Consider the following 17195-nt stretch of genomic DNA (forward strand, 5'->3'; position numbering starts at 1 on the left):
CTGTCAGTGTGATCTGATGCTTAATTCAATCTTCTTCTTCTTCTTCATAAATAATGATGGGAATCATCACGGAATGTCATCCTGACGGGAGACGTCAAGGAATGTTTTTTCTTGACGGGATTCGTCAGGCAGGTAAACCTGTGTGAGTGTCACACGTATGTAAAAAAAGGGTGTACTAAAAACCTTGGGTTTCAAGGTCAAAGATTTAGTTTAAATTTTATATTATTACTTGATTAATGACTGACACAATCTTGATAGGTGTCAACAGATTGAATTAGAAAAAGCTCGGGCTTCGAGCAATACTAACAACTGTGACATATCAGTATTTACTTGGTTAATTTACCACGTTGATAGAACCGATATTGGGTACGGACAAAACTGAGGATAAAACTCATTCATTGAATAATAAACCCACCTTCAGAGTCAATCACTCAATTAGATCTTCATTTATTTGAAACCATTCTCTTCTGCTTTTATCTACTTATTAATTAAACTTCAATCCTTGTATTTTAAACAAGTACCCCGCTCAATTACAAAAGATAATACATTGCGCACGGGCGGCTGCTATACCTGTTTAACTAACAGGGACCCGTGCGGTAGAAAATAACTATGAGAAAATCCCAAAGATTAAAGAAAATGGGTAAAAATAACCCAAGATTAATCAACCATTGATAGGACCGAAACCAAAGACCATATTCAAAACTAAACCTCATATAATTGAGCTGCCTTTCTCTTATTAGCTTTACACCTTCTCTTCTTTTGAAACTTATTGTATTTTCGACCAATAAGCCTAACTCTATATTGAACAGCTTTAATATTTACAGCCTCATGATTAATTAAAGTCTTAGACTTAGAAGATTTTCATCAGTAACCCCGAGGTTTTAAAGTGCTTTAGAAAAATCCCCAAACCGTAACCGTACACAGTGCACGGATATTACACTGGGAGGGCCCCGGACCAGTCAATATTCACCCAGTGTTGGGGAGGGGCATTTAATTTACCTATTTTTCCTTAACAATTTGTGAAGCAGTTTTAACCTTACGATGAACGCAAACTCGAAAACGTTTGTTTTTGAAATCAGGATTGCGTAATTTTTTGTTTAGATCTGGGCAAATTTGTTTTAAACCGTACGCAAAAAATTATTAATAAAATGTAAAATTTAATTCATCTATAATTTCAATTATTGCAATAATTGATTTTTTTAAACCAATTAAATTAATTGATTGTTCATCTTTTTGTCGAGCCAATTGCAAGTAATTTTTCTAAATCCCTGCTAACCATTTCAGATACAGTTTTTCTGATTTCCCAAATCTTCAATTTATAGAAAATGAAAATCTCGAAAGTAATTCTTGTCGTCGCACTGCTCTTAACCTTCGGAGCTTTTTCGGCCACGAATTTTGGCGTGTTCGTTGCTGCAGACAAAGAAGCTCCTGCGGATGCTGAAGTTCACGTCGAGACTGAAGATGAGGTAATTGAAGAAGGGCAGCCTGAACCTGGAACCGAAGGGAAGAAAGAGGAAACTGGCTCAACTGGAACGGATGCTACCGCTACTGGAAGAGTTGGACCTGCATCAGACGTTGAGATGAGCTATATTTTGGTTGACCATTCTGATGTAAGTCTTATTTCTCTTTAGACCTCATGCCCAAAATTCGAAAAAGTAAGCGGCTCTTCTAATTTTTTAGAGGGGTGGCTCCTCAGCTTTAGTTATGGACCATTGTTTAGTTTTCGCTTCAATCTTCAAGTTTCGTCAACGTACCAAGAGACCATTGAGTGATTGTATTTGAATAGAACATCAGCATCACTATGATTTTTGATATGTGCGAAAGGCGAACATTACTTGCTCAGCGAAAAACTGTGCAGATTCATTAGAAGGAAATCAGCTATGAAACAAATGCTGAAAGTTTGATTAGTGGCCTAAAGCTCTGGTCTGGAACAAAAGACATTATATCATTAGACTCTAGCAGAGCTGCTGGAAGTGTCCCCCACGGGAAGCTCGTCTAAATCCTAGAAAATGAAATTCAAGGGAGATTTTTAGCCCGGATAAAGGCATTCCGCTATGACCGGTATCAAATAGTTGTACTTGGAGAATTTTGATCTAGATGCAGAAAGGTCAGTAGAGTGACTCGATGTATCGGTTTTTGGCCCAGTCACGTTTTATAAAATTTTAATGCTCAATAGTATCTCTTTGCGGAGGCTATGAACTTCTGAGATATCAAAAGTCTGTCAAGGATAAGCTTTGGACCTTCAAGTTTCAAGAATGATCAGATAACAACGTGCTCCTGTTTTATTAGGGAAAAAAATGCGTCATGTTGTCAGTTGCTACCAGGAGTTTCAATTAAAATGTAAAGATTATCGCATCTGTACGAGATCTAGGAGGCCTCATTGACCACAAAGTTATTGAATACGCACTTATGGAGACAAATACTCAATAAACAGAGTACAGTAAAGCATACGGACTGCAGCTTGATTAGGCATCTTCCCTATGATGAAAGACTGAAGTCAGTAGCTTTATGTTCACTCGAACATAGAAAAGAAGAGAAACGGTCTAGGGTTGCAATATTGTTTGCTCTACATATATAAAGGCTCTACATATATCAAGGCTAAAGGGTTGTTTGATATAGGAGCTCCTATATAGTTTGATATAGCCTAATTGTTGTGATAAACTTATTAAATAGTTATCGATGATCTGCGAGGCAGCAGCTGTGGCCTCTGAAATTTCGTAATCTGTTAGGGTATTTATTCTTGGAGCCAGCAGTATATATCATTCATTGGAGAAATGGTCCCAAGTTACAAACCGACAATTATTTGACAAAAATATTAGTGCGGTCCCGGGCATCATACAAACCGACAATTATTTGACAAAAATGTTATTGCGGTCCCGGGTCTCAATCTACATCCAGGAAGCCAAGCGAAACTCAAAGTGGTACAGAATCGTCTAGGTGAAATCCCGGTTGGTGAAACAATTATTTTATGGCACGACGTTATTAACAACTCGATCACAAAGCACCCGTCAGATCCGAGACAACCGCTAAACGCTGACGAACGTATTAGTATTCATCAGTGGTATAGTCTACTGCCAATGAAAAGGAGCCGCAATTAATTACCTCTCAATATTCAGAGCTTCATCAGTATTGGAAAGTTGAAATCAAAACTTTGATGATCGTTAGGAAATATTACGGTGATCTGAAACAAATCAAGCAGAAGAAGCAACGTCCATGAAAAACAAAAAGAGAAACAGGATTAAAGTGACTTTGTTAGTAGTTGCCTTCCGTAGTAAGGTTCACGGTACCAATAAGTAAAATCTGTTTTTCCTGGAAACTGGTGTCCTTGATTAAATTCTTGGGCTAAGGTTAGCAAGAAAAGCATTAACCCTTCCTCGCATTACCTCGTGCTGAAGTGCCTAGAAGTTAAACAACCTATATCAAAAAATATAAACTTGAAGTGCAAAGCCTTGAAATGACACCCAGATCAGTAAATTGCTATTCCTGTAACAGCAAATTAAAGAAAGAACAATTTGTATGCACTTTTTGCAATAAACGTTACACATGACTCCAGAATGCACGGGCTTTACAGTAGAAATTAAAGTCTTAATCAAAATAAATTCATATATACTTCAGGTCTGCAACTGTTGTACAGTAAAAAGGGGTCAGGAGACCTAAGTCAGGCTCTCTCAACAAAGATGGATGGAAAACTAGATGATCTCAATTTGAAATTGGAAATACTGAATAAGCAAATTGAAAAATCAAACGAATTCATTAACTCAAATCAAAGCAGTACTCTTAGAGTTAAAAATAAAACCGCAATCTTATGCCGCTTCTTTGGGGACAATTGCGAAGGGTAAAGTGTTCTACCCATACGCAAATGACAATGGAATGGGTATCCGATTAAGAGGAATCCCAGAAAATGAATCAAAGTCACCAGACGAAAGACTTCATGCCGATATTAATGCTATTGAAGAGATCTTGTGTTACCTAAAAGTGGAAGACAAATGACTCTGTAAGGTCACGCGTATTGGAAAATAAAACCCAGAAAAGGGTCCAAGAACCATCCTCATAAATCTAGTAAGCCCTATTAGCAAAGAGCTAGTGCTGAAATCATCCTTCAGGCTTTAAAACTGTTGGCGAGTCTTCATAAGCCCTTAGCTTACACCAGAGCAGTTAAAAATTGAAAATGAGTGTCTGAGAAAAAGACGACTGTTGATTGACAACCACATGAGAACTTGATTGAAAACGATTTTGCTGGCGCATCGTCAGCCGACGAAAGCTGACTACAAAAAATGAGAATTTTATCTTACAACGTCCGTAGTATTCTGAAACCCAAGCGTCGAATGAAATTAGCGAACTGCTTGGCAGCTTTCAACTTTGATATCATCTGTCTCACGAAAAACTGGCTGACGGCTGAAGTTTTAGATAGTACGCTTTTTACACCAAACTATGTAATCAACAGAAAGGACAGACAGTCAACTGAACGCAAATCAAAACACGGCGGTGTTTTAGTAGCTGTCAAAAAAGGTATTCCATTTTAAACAAGTGACCTGAAACTAACTCATGACGACTTTATGGCACTAAAATTAACAATCATTGAGACCTCAATTCTATTGGTCTGCATGTATAATCCCCCACACGGAAGTCGCTATCAATGGACTACTGAAAACTTTTAAAGCTACTGACTGATTTATGCAACTTAACAAGTCAGGAATGATTCAAAGCACTCTGATTGTGGGCGACATCAAACTCTCAGGGACAAAATGAGAAGCAATGAACTCTAATGATTACTATGAATCAGAGATTCTGGATAAACTGATAGAATCAAGCTTCTCGAACATATCAAATCAAACGCCAGATGTTGTCCTCACAAATAATCCACGTCCAGTTATAGAATGCTATCAACATCAAAACCTTCACAGGAGCTTTGAGGTAAACAAGAAGCAGTGTTCAGATCACCTACCAATTCTAACTTTGTGTTGTGTTTCTGTGTACAGTTGTCAAAAACCCAAACACGTGCCGTAAATTTGCTTTCAAAAGAGCTGACTGGAAAAAAACTGAATCAAGCCGTTGAGGAAAACGCCTTCAAACCCTTCTGTTTTAGTAATGTTGACGCATTAGTAAACCAATGGTACACATGGATTAGACACCATATCAGCAAACACATTACCCATAAGTCTTATGCTGCGTCTCAAAGCTGTTAGAAAGAATAACTTTCAACCGAATTTACTCACATTGCAAGGACAATCTCTTTGAAAACCAATTTGGATTTAGACAGAAGAGTTCCGCTACAACTGAACTACTACTTTTTCTAAACTCTTTGTACGCCAAGCTTGACAACGTGAAAACAAAATAGTTGTCAGTTTTCTACTTATTCTTTGCAAAAGCCTTCGACAAAGTCCCCCACAGCAAACTAATTGAAAAACTGCATTTATTCGAAATTGGAGGAAATCTTTAAAAGCTGACTGAAAGCTGCCTTAATAGAAGTAAACAGTGCGTCAAGATTAATAATGCTTCACTAGCGGCGACAAGTGTCAATCTTAGGTCCTCTGCTCTTCCTCATCTTCATCAATGACCTTCCATCAGAAACTCCTCTCACTTAAAATTTAGGTTTCGCAGACGACTTCAAACTGATTAGCGTAAACCAGGAAGAAATAAAAAAGAGCGTGGAAGGAATCGAAAACTGGTGCGATCAAAATCACATGACACTAATGCATCAAAATGTAAACTTCTCTTTCTCAAAAGCGAACAAAAAGCCTCACTGAAAAATTAGGAGTCGGGAGAGGTTGATAGTCAACAGGACCTTGTTTTGATTGTTTCCAAAAATCTTGTTGGAATAGCAACTGTAATCACCGGCTTTCGAAAGCAACAAAAGCATTCTACCAAATAAAACGAAGCATGACCGACAGCTCCTCATTAGAAATAAATTGAATGCCTACACTGGCTATGTCGTGCGGATACTATCATACTGTTCTCAATCTTGGCTCCCAAACAGACAGCAGATGGAGAAATTTGAAAAGCTACAAAAAAGAGCCACTTCATGGATACTAAGTGGAAGGAACTGCACCTACAAAGAAAAGCTAATAGCACTTAAAATGTTGCTCCTAAGCCTTTATGTCGAAATGCACGATTTACTACTTTTACTATCGTTACTCGACAATGAATTCGACGTCAAAGTAAACTTCGAATATCAAGACTTTGAAAAGACTAGACAAAGCGCAAGAGGGGAATTAAAAATAGCAAAAAATCGCCTAAGGAAGACTGATGAAAACTTCCTTTACTGAGCCAAACTACTTTACAACAGCTTTTCCAAAGTTCCGTCCAATTTAACACAACTATCTTGCAAAGAAACTGTGAGTGACATCTGGATTTTTTTAAAACAAAATTCGACTTTAACAACAAATGCACGTGGAGAATCTTATGTAAATGTGGGATGTGCAACTCACTATCGAAAATCGATTAGAAAAAGGACACGAAAACAAGGGTGCCTTGGAGCTCTCCTGGGAAGACCTTAAAGCCTGAACTTTTACTATCCACAATTATATGAATCATCTGATGATGAGCTTGAAAGTATAGTGTATAAACATATGTTAACTCATCGATGCAATAAAAGTCCTCTACTTAGACTTTGCAAAGGCCTTCGACAACGTCCCCCACAGCAAACTAATTGAAAAACTGCATTTATTCGAAATTGGAGGAAATCTTTAAAAGTTGATTGAAAGCTACCTTAATAGAAGGAAACAGTGCGTCAAGATTAATAATGCATTGTCGGAAAAATTAGAAATCACTAGTGGCGTTCCACAAGGGTCAATCTTAGGTCCTCTGCTCTTCCTCATCTTCATCAATGACCTTCCATCAGAAACTCCTCTCACTGAAAATTTCGGTTTCGCAGACGACTTCAGACTGATTAGTGTAAATCAGGAAGAATTAAAAAAGCAATTAATTCTTATTCTCAATTCAATTCTTTTTTTACATAGTAAAAAGCTATCGCGAACGTACATATAGAACTGTGAGTCGTTTGAGATTTCCGAGGATAAGGCTGTTATTCCTGGACAGTTGCATTGACATTGGACACTGTTCGACAGGCAAAGGACAAGATATCCGGAGAATATCTTGAATTCATAACGATGAGGATTAAAAATCTGTACTGTTTAATGGCCTATGGTGACAAGTTTTTGCTGCTAATTTTTGCTCCTTTGAAAGAATTCATTCGAATAAGATCAAAAAGGCTCCTCTCATCGCTAAATGAAAAAAATAAAGAGATAAAACATTAAATTAAACATTGAAATAAATTAAAAATAGCTGGCAGATTGCATAAAAATACCAGAGATTGATTTGCAGGCCTGTAGTCTCTTTGAAAGTATTCATTGGATTAAGATCAAAACGGCTCCTCTCGTCGCTAAATGAAAAAAATAAAGAGATAAAACATTAAAATAATTTTAAAATAGCTGGCAGATTGCATGAAAATACCAGAGATTGATTTGCAGGCCTGTAGTCTCTTTGAAAGTATTCATTGGATTAAGATCAAAACGGCTCCTCTCGTCGCTAAATGAAAAAAATAAAGAGATAAAACATTAAAATAATTTTAAAATAGCTGGCAGATTGCATGAAAATACCAGAGATTGCTTTGTAGACCTGTAGTCTCAAAATTCAAATTGATTTAAACTTGTGTACTGTAAATCAGGGAACCTTCAATTGAGGTAATATATCCTTAATTGACCTCAACCCCAAGTTAGCGAAATTCAACTTCAGTGAGACAAAGGGTCATTTTGAAAGTAGGATCAATCACGTGTGACCAAACCACCATCCTGGCAAATGAAAAACCGTGGTGCTCCAGTAAGTTTCAAGATGGAAGTCTTGCAGGCAGGTCAACCAAAAATTGCATGAATGAATAAAAGCTGATCTGAACCGAGCATGACGTCATTTGGTCAACACGAAAACACTGACAACAAAATATGGTTACATAACTGGGCAAGTCGTGCAATACAATCAACGAAAGTAATTAAAAAATTAGTATAACCTCGATATTAATTGTTGACACTTAAATATTGGGGTGTTGAATAGCAATATTTACCGTCAAAATTGTACGAAAGGGGGAACTAAGAACTTAGAATCTGAGGGAATTCTGACTTGAAATTAAATGTACAAGCAGAGGCAGGCACAAACAAGAATTGTCAGAAAAGCCAAGATTCGCGATGGTTATGTCCAACTTATTTGTAATCCTCCAAGCTCACGAAAGGTTCAATTGACTAAATAAACACAAAAAACACGAACTTGAATATTGGGAAAAATGCGAGAATCATTGCCGAAATGTCTAGTCGATTCGACACATTTTACAGGCTAGCAGAAATCTAGTTGGAGATATTTGAGGTATTCAGTTGCAAAAATGATTTTAAAATTTTGATTATGAGCGCAAATTATCAAAAGTGTGCAATGTCCTTTATACTATTGTTCTCAAAACCAACTTAATTTCAAATTGCCTTGAATTCAACTTAACTTGCTAAAACTCAACAAACTTGCTAAAATTCAACTTAATTTGTTAAAACTTTACCATTTACTCACTACTGCGTTTTAAGTGGTTAAAAGAATTGTATATGAAATGCTCATAAAGTGATACTAAGATTGAAATGGTCGAAATTGTGAAACATTTTAATGATACCCTTTTTGAGTCTCAATACCCCACAAATGATATCGGTCGACCAACATTGGCATTAAAAACTAGGGCTTGTTTAATGTTCATAGCCCCATTTCCTTGGGGCTTGGAGCAATTAGACCCAAAGAGGTGTTGTTGAGAAATCAGCGCTCTTGTTTCCTGACCGACGTTAGAATTTTGATTGAGCAATAATTTTTTTCGTATTTTGGCAGGTATTGAGTTTAGTTGCTGCTCTCGAACGAAGTTTTAATAGATTAGGTCTGTAATTTTTTGCCATTGTCTTATTAATTTTGTTCTAATTGCCTGAACATAAACGTATTATAAACAGCTAGAGAGCGCATCAGGATTTGGATTTAGGTCATAGGGGGGACATCTTAGAGGCTTGTCGTAGAAGTTCGCTTAACGACACCTTGGGCAGCTATGGTTACGCTTGAATTTCTATAGAAGTTCCGTGGTGATATTCAAAATGCTCATGACGTTTACCAAAGGCGCGTGATCTGTGTCATTTGTGTCAGTTATTATCTGAAGCTTCTCTCTATGAATAAAACAAAATTTTACTCAACTTGACTTGAATAAAACTGCGAGTTTTCCACTGCGAAGAAGATTGATAGTACGCACAGTTTATTCGTACTCCATACTTTAGTTTTCTCTAACCAAATGTTATACTAAAACACTTAGAGCTGTTTTTGTAAATTTTTGTGGTTTAGATAAACCAACCAGCAGCTGTTGAATTCACAATGCTTTGTGTTTGATCACTGAGCTGGCTTTATTTGAACAGTAGTCAGTATTTTGCACCACTAAGTTCAGTTTGCATGCTCAGTATTTGCACTTTATTGTTCTTTGTATTATACTGTACGTTTGGATTGTGTTTAGAGTACAGCAAAATATGTATATGTTAATGACTAGTTTTGAGAGTTTTTATGCTGTTTTACCAAGTGCAAGGAAAACAATAAAATGCAAGGAGGATGCCGAAGAACTCTTTTTGTGGTTTAACATTAAGAATAGAAATTTGTTAACCTCGTCGATCTCATTGATAGGTCAACTTGCATGTCAATGACCTTAACTTATTAAACGTTAACGGTGAAAAGTAAGCCAACATCAACTTCCGGGCTACATTGATTTATGGAAGTTGAGAGCAACTCATAGGCTATATAATGAAGAAAAAAGGCTTAAGGTAATAAACTAAGATATAGCTCATACGGAATATTTGAGTAAGGTTTTCAAAAGAAAACTCATTAACGAATATTTGCGCCTCTGTTCGAAACTATTGTATTTGATTGTCTACTTATTTAACACAATATATCATATCCAAGTCATTAAAATTCTTAACCTACATCCACCTGGTAAAAATATTACCACCTTTTAATATAACTGCAGAGATACATTATTTTGTTCACGTATGCTACTCATGAGGACAATTTTGTTCATGGAGTAATGGGTTCGAATAATGTGTGTGTGGGTGTGTTTCAGGAGGAGTTGCCAGCTGGTAAAGTTATCACGTGTCTCATATCATTCCGCAACACAGGGGAGAACAAACACAGTTACAAAGTGGCAACGATTGACGCCTCTCTCCGATACCCCATGGACTTCTCCTACTACCTCCAGAACTACACAGCCATGTTCCTCAATCGAACTGTGGACTCCGAGCGAGAAGCCACTTTCTCCTACGTATTCAAGACCTCGGAGAGATTCGCGGGACGACCTTTCGGCTTTGTTATTGAGGCCAACTACTATGACGAGACTGAGAGCCTGTACATGCACACAGTTTTGAACAAGACTATCAACTTTATTGAGGTTGATGACGCCTTTGATGCCGAGGCCATTATGCTCTACGTGCTGTTTGGTGCCATTATGGTGCTCATTGCTGTTATTGTCTACTACTATACTCTTGGAGGGGCGGCCAAACTTAGTAAGTTGGTTTGATTTCTTTATTTCTCAGCCTATGCGACAATTTTCGCACTCATTTCGTACTTTATTATCTTGAAAATATCCGTTATTCTATCAACTAACGGAATTCGAAATTCGAACTTTTGTTCTTAATATAATGATTTTTTTAAAATTGTTTTGCAGGACTTTTTGCGCATGTTTTTTTCGTTTGCTTCGTTTTTAATTGCTCTCGAGCAAAGATTTGAGGCAATTACTGCAAACGTGTCTTTCTGAAAAATTTTTGCTCGGCCTTTTTTGCGCTTTTGTTCTAGAATATTTTTTGACTTCTCAAATGACTTTTTCACGCTTCGCTTTTCCATTTTTGAGTGATCGAAATTGCTAATATAATAGCGATTGTGATCGGTTGAGGAGCAAAGCCGTTGCAGCTTAGTGGTTAAGATGTTAGACTGTTCGAGCACCTATGATGTGGAGATTTTGCACCCAACAAAAATCATAAGCTACACTCCTAGTATAAACCCCCCCTCCCCGCCTGTCATTCGAGAACAATTCATCCGACGTTAGTAGGTTTGTTTTCATTTGGCTTCGTGTCGAAAGAATTGGATCAATTTGTTAACCCGGGGTTTTAAGTTGCGGTGCAGTTGTTGTCTAAGAATCATGTGAAGAAGGGCAATCTGCTTTTCTGTCCTCACCTGCTTTTCACTCATAGATCTCAATAGGATCTGAAGATCTATTCACCCATTTTGATGGTATTTGAAGTCAAATTTGATGGGTGATTTTAGTCACATCGAACATAGGAAAAAAGTAGAAAAGCGAGTGATTTTGCGACACAACAGTTGTTCACTTTTTGAAAAATGTGTTTGAACAAAAAATCAACTCTCTCGATACCGTTTTTTGTTCACTTATAATTTGAATAATTGCTTTTAAACGAAGTTTGTAACAATTATAATTCAGTGGTGTTTTTTAATGCGATTTTTTGCTTCATCCATTTTTGTTTTACACTTTGACCATTCGTCCTCAAAAACTAGATAAACAGGTAACGACCGGAGTGCAGTAAGTTTTGTCAGACCTTGTTGGCTTACTGGACTCTAAGTATGCGATTCGCCGAAACTGTTTCGGAGACTTAATCATGTTATGAAGGGCGGATCTAAGAATTTGAACCCCCACTTCCCCTCCCCATTTCCCATCCCTGTACATCTTTTCACCCGTAACCCAGCGAGCTCGTGCCCCCGCCCCCTCGCTCAACCCACGTTCCTTCAATTAAGCTAAAGCTGGGCTCCCTATACCGTAGCTAGCCGCTGATGAAGGCAACCGCTCGCCGGTCTTTTGAGAGCAGTTTGTTGGACGTTAGTCGGTTGTCTTTGAGTTTAATCCAATAATTCTTTAATTTAGAGGACTTTCATTTTTTGCCTGATTCGAATTTTTTCGACTAAGGAACATTTTTCAGCTTTTAAGAATGGAATTGTTGATTTCTTGCTATTTTTTCAGCTGGTCTCTTAGTGATTTTTCAAAATCATTCCTGGTCATTGATAAGTCTATTTTTTTAGACAATGAAAAGTCTTCGAGTTCGGCTTTTTGGTAACCGTTTGAGTGCGGGCGAAGACGTTAATGTGATAATGTTTTAATGACTTCTAATACTCAGCAACTAAATATGTGCGCGTGACTTATTGATATTTTGATTTTTAGGTTTAATCGTGCGACATTTTTAGAATACATCACCCAATAAAGTCCATTTAAATGCCGAGGTTTATTGTGCGCACACAATAAACCTCGGCAAGTATGTAGACTCTATTCAATAGAATCATCCGAGCTGGATAATTATAAGGCCGTTTCGAATCACGGTAGTGTTTGAAATTTATTTTGAATATAAAGTTGCTTTGAATCTCATTTTACAGCGATTTTTTCTTTGGTCTAGGTGGTCCTTTTAAACTAGGAGCCTCAACAGTCTAATATGGCCTTGCCTAGCAATCTGCTGGCTATGTTTTGAATAGCTTTTTTAAGGTTTTTTGCTTTCAAAAGAACCTGGAAGAAGTTTTTTGTAAACATGTGTGGGTCTTTAACGACTCCAAGAGGCGTAGTGGTATTCTACAGGTTTTTTTAGCTGAAGCGTTTGTTCCTGACTTGATTTTCGACTTCTTTGTTTTCGAAAACTGGCTTCTGTTGAAGAATGTTTACTGCCGTTTTCGATTTATGGACTTCGACTGTAGCTAAGTTTGTAATATGTGGTAATTCAGAATGGATGTTAATACTCATGGTCGAATTGTCATTTTGAGAAGTTTGCTTCCCAATACATTCCATTCTCCATATTGAAACTACCGAAACCCTCCACCTACCTACCCTGGTCACACCAACCGTTAAATTGCGCGAATCTTGGAATCGTATCGGATATCCAGCCAGGTATATCTTGGCGTTTTAACTAAGCCCTTGGCCTTTTGCGTTTTGCGTAATCTAAAATTCCCTCTCAATCGCAATTTCAAGCAGCTGAACTCAATTGGCGGCAATTTAATACTCAATGTCAAATGAAAATTCTGCCGAAATTGGTGCCATTTTTCACTTTAAATCTTAATACTGGTATATATTAACCTCTAATGTGTTTATTTGAAGCCCACTATTGAACTTCTTAGTCCCATTTCGCCCCCCCCCCCCCAGACTGAAGCAGGCTGCAATTGATTAAAGCTCCTACTAGTTGTTCGAGAGCAATTCTTCCGACGTTCAGTCTTCTATGTTTTAAATTTGTCTCATTCATAATTTTAAGCAGCAGAAGGAACTCAAGTGACGGCAGTTCAGTAATAAAATTCAAGTTCAATGTGCGCCAAAATTGGTGTCATTTTTCAGTGTAAATCCGAATAGTGGTCATAACCGGTCGAGATCAAGTTTTCCGACGTTAGTTGGTTAAGTTTGTACTTTACAATAGTTTTACAATAACGGCCAGTCCATCTATTTCGGTATTATTTTGGCAATCTATTGGATGCTTAAGTTTATCTTAGATTTGTTTACCTCTTCCATCCAAAAAGTACGGGCACAAATTTTGGAGGGAATAGTTTCAAAATATAGAATGCGTGATACCAGAAAATCGGAATTTGACAGGCAGTGATACGTCACAGAGTGAGAATGACTGTGAAAAAGTATATAGTAAACGTACATGTGCTTGATGACAATATTTAAATGTGCTTGACGACAAAGACAAATCACGATAACCACCCCTCGCCGTTATCCGGCGTTTGTGAGCAAATTGTCTTTTCTGATGTCATTGGTATATTTTGGGTGTTTAGGTGGTAAAAAATACGTGGAGAAGGGCACCGCTCACAAAAATGGAGTATTCGTGGACGAATGGCTGCCGGCACATGTGAGAAAGTCGCCCAAGGTCAACAATACCCCCAAACCGAAGAAGTCTAAGAAGGAGAACTGAAAATCAGGGAACAGTGAAAGAAAAAAAGAATATGCGACTAATGCGAGATATGCAAAAATGTAGAAACAATGAGTGCTATGAGGAACAATAGCAACTTGAACTGAATGATGTATTCCTAAGTATGTGTATAGCTATCTCATGTCAAGATTGTGTTTTTTAAGCATTGCTGACGGTTTTAGGTTACTATTGTTTGATGCTAACTAACTTGAAGTCTTGTAAGCTGTTACAGGTGTCGTTTTACTTTAATTTTTCCTGGAAGAAGTATAATTCTGTTCTCTTTTTGATACTTTCGGGGCAGGAATACCGACGAAATATAGCTTGAATTAGTATATATTAGTTGCTATTTTGCTAATTGCAAAGCCGATTGTGTTGAAAGTTTGTGTGTGGAAATATGGTTTCCGTTGCTCTTGCGTTTCATGGTTGCATAGATTGATGTTTTGTGTGTCATTCAATGGTATCGAAAATAATATTTTCTATTGGTGAAATCGATCGAAAGAAAAATGTCCAGTTATTTGTAATCTTTGCCTCGTTTTGCCAAAACATCACATTTCAATCATGCGAAATTGAATTAATTCTTCATTCATCTGATTCTGATGTATAGTCTCCAATTATTCCTGCTTAATTGTCATTGTATTATCTGCATTGCAACTGAAAAGTGGTATTTTATTTTGAACTAAATTAATTTACGATCTTATTTGCTTTATCTGCCATTGTGGGGTTTGGATGTTGTTCCTTGTGATATGATAATAAATTAAATATATATCTTAATGTCATTCATTTATCTAAAGATTACGTGAAAGAGTTAGTTGTTCGAGTGAATTATTGACATTTTGTGACTCATTGAAGTCTGTGAAGCTTTCAAACGCATTTTAAGTTGATGTCAGTGATCATAAATGTTGTTTGAGGTTATTGATCGTTAAATGCATCTGTGTATAAATGACTTGATATTGTACTTTTTACAAATGTATTCATGAGAAACAGGTGTGGTGGATTTTGGATTTTTTGTTAATATGAGGAATGAGTATGTAAGCATAACGACAAACTGGTGATACAAAGTGTCTGGTAAACCAGAGATTCTAAACAGTGTCATAAGTTTAACATCCGAGATTGTCATATCCAGGGAAATTTTTCTGGAGAAAAAGTGGAGCCCAGTGGCGTAGATTAAAAGGCTAAACGTAATAAAAAAAGCTCCCCTTTGGCGGAACATTTAACAAATTTTGAACCCTTTGCATTGAAACAATTAAACTTCTATGGTGTTTGATTTCTCTCAAAAGAAAGGAAGTAAATTTGTATTGGCATTTTGGATCTTTGAAACCTTAAAATTATGGTTCTTTATTTCTGCAGCAAAATTTTAGCACGAAGCAATTAATGAAAATGAATAGCAATTTTGGATGCTGGTTTTAGTGCAACAATATCTAATTTTCCCCTGCAATCTTTAACTAATTTTGCAAAATTTTCCTTGGGAGTCATCAATGCTGTACAAAAGGGAGCAAAATAATCTCAGGCTGCTATAATGTATTTCGCTTTTCTTTCTACGACGAATCTGATGCGTTTCTTTTAAAGACAGCTTTAGCCCCAATATGTGCCCATGTCAAACTTTTGTGGGCGCAGTGCGGCAATGTTCAAAAGGCTCGACTTGAAAGCTGGTGTTATTTGAGAATTTCTGAGCATGGGCAGCTTGAGGCTTGTCATTTCCCAAGGGACATCTTTTTTATTATAGCTGCGAAGCTGTAAGCTGAGCGTAGCTATATTGCGGTGCTCTTGATTTTTTTACACATCAAAGAATTTGAATTGTATTGGGGCGCTGTCTTTTTTTAAAGATCTGTTCACACATTTTCATGATTTTTGAAGTCAAATTGGAGTAGTGATTTTGGTCACGCCGAAACAGGAAGTGGAGCGGAAAAGCGAGTGGTTTTGCAGCGTGAATTTTTGTTCGCTCTAAATTTGAAGTAGAGTTAGAAAACGGTGTTTGAACAAAAATTCGGTTTCTCGCTAGTGTTTTTTTTTTGTTCACATGCGTCATTTTTTTGGTTTTTACTATTTTTTCGATCGGATTTTTTCTAAATGGTTTTCCCAATCCATCCATAGTTCATTTCAGGTCTAGTTTTTTGTTTAGTCACTGAAAGTTCTTTGAATTGTACGTCAGGACTTGTCCTGCTATGTTTTTTTTTGTTTCGTCGTCTGACGCTCTTTTTTCGTTTTACATTTGTTCACACAGCAATGCTGAAGAAGTCAAATTTTCTGAATGACGTCGTCCTCTCAATAACGGCATTTGGGCGCGTGACGTCATTTCTCACTCTCTTTAGCAAAAGTTTTTATGCTATTTGCGTGATTAGATTTTGATCATACGTGACTTAATAAAAAAAATGACTTCTGCACTTTAAAACTTAAGTTTAATTCGAATTTGTTTAAGGTCAGAGGAACTCATATGTGCAGTAAATGTCCCTAATAAAAGGCAGTCTGAGGAATGCATTTCAACAAGCTTTATTAATTTATCGCATAATGTTTTTTACCTAGTTTTTTTGAGCGGCGTCGATTTTTTTTCAATTTAGATCTGTATCTGTTTATCTCTATTATATGGCACGCAGGTCTATTCTTTCGCAGCTATTCCGGCAATCTGCCGGCTATGTTTTAATCGTTATTCCGTTGAAAAATCAATTTACGTGGAGCTCTACCTCCATGATCTGAGAGTATACTTTTCAAATTGTTAACTGTATTCCTGAGCTATCGTGTCAAACGCATTCTTTATGTTTCCAAAAACCTATAGAAGAGAACATAAAAATATCATCTCCGTGGTCCTATTTCCAGTCGTCACATTCCGTGTGCAAGTGTCCGAGACATAGGACTTCCGTTGATTAATAGCCGCGTCCTCAATTCTAGGCGGCTGTTATAGCGCTCCTAAATTTTTTAAAATTCAAAGAATTTCAATTGTTTTGGGGCGCTGTCTTTTTACGACTCCAAGAGGAGTATTGGAGAAGTCCTTTTTTAGTCAATTTCATTGGAGTGATTTTTGAAGCCGCAAATGAAACGCGTGAAAAAATTTGGAGTGATTTTGGCGCTGAACAAAAGTGAAGAGCGGAGCGAAAAGAGTGGTTTTTGTTCATACCGCTGTTTTTGAAAGAACAAGAAATTGATGTGTGAAAAAATTTTCTCTAAGCGAGCGAAATTTCTTCGTTCACGTGCGGCATTTTAAAGCATTTTTTTTATTTATTGTGGTTAAGAGGTTTGATTATGATTTTGTTTTAATTTTAGGCTGGTTTCGGGAGT

The 17195-nt window shown here is 37.0% G+C and overlaps 3 protein-coding genes across 3 annotated transcripts in view; 1 reads left to right on the forward strand and 2 right to left on the reverse strand.

The window, feature by feature from the left end:
- The window catches only part of LOC142349765 (tubulin-specific chaperone E-like), a 396822-nt gene that overhangs the window by 307301 nt on the left and 72326 nt on the right, over window positions 1-17195 (reverse strand). The window lies entirely within an intron of this gene.
- LOC142349271 (rhodopsin-like) overlaps window positions 1-17195 on the reverse strand; it is a 241147-nt gene that overhangs the window by 187690 nt on the left and 36262 nt on the right. The gene's annotated exons all lie outside the window — the stretch shown is intronic.
- On the forward strand, window positions 1268-14926 carry LOC142349310 (translocon-associated protein subunit alpha-like). Its single transcript, XM_075400781.1, has 3 exons — window positions 1268-1610; window positions 10106-10544; window positions 13792-14926. The coding sequence occupies exons 1-3, from the start codon at window positions 1326-1328 to the stop codon at window positions 13926-13928; spliced, it is 861 nt and encodes a 286-aa protein (XP_075256896.1). The 5' UTR covers window positions 1268-1325; the 3' UTR covers window positions 13929-14926.

The sequence above is a fragment of the Convolutriloba macropyga genome, chromosome 11, assembly GCF_964194025.1.
Source record: "Convolutriloba macropyga chromosome 11, txConMacr16.3, whole genome shotgun sequence".
Classification (NCBI taxonomy): domain Eukaryota; kingdom Metazoa; phylum Xenacoelomorpha; order Acoela; family Convolutidae; genus Convolutriloba; species Convolutriloba macropyga.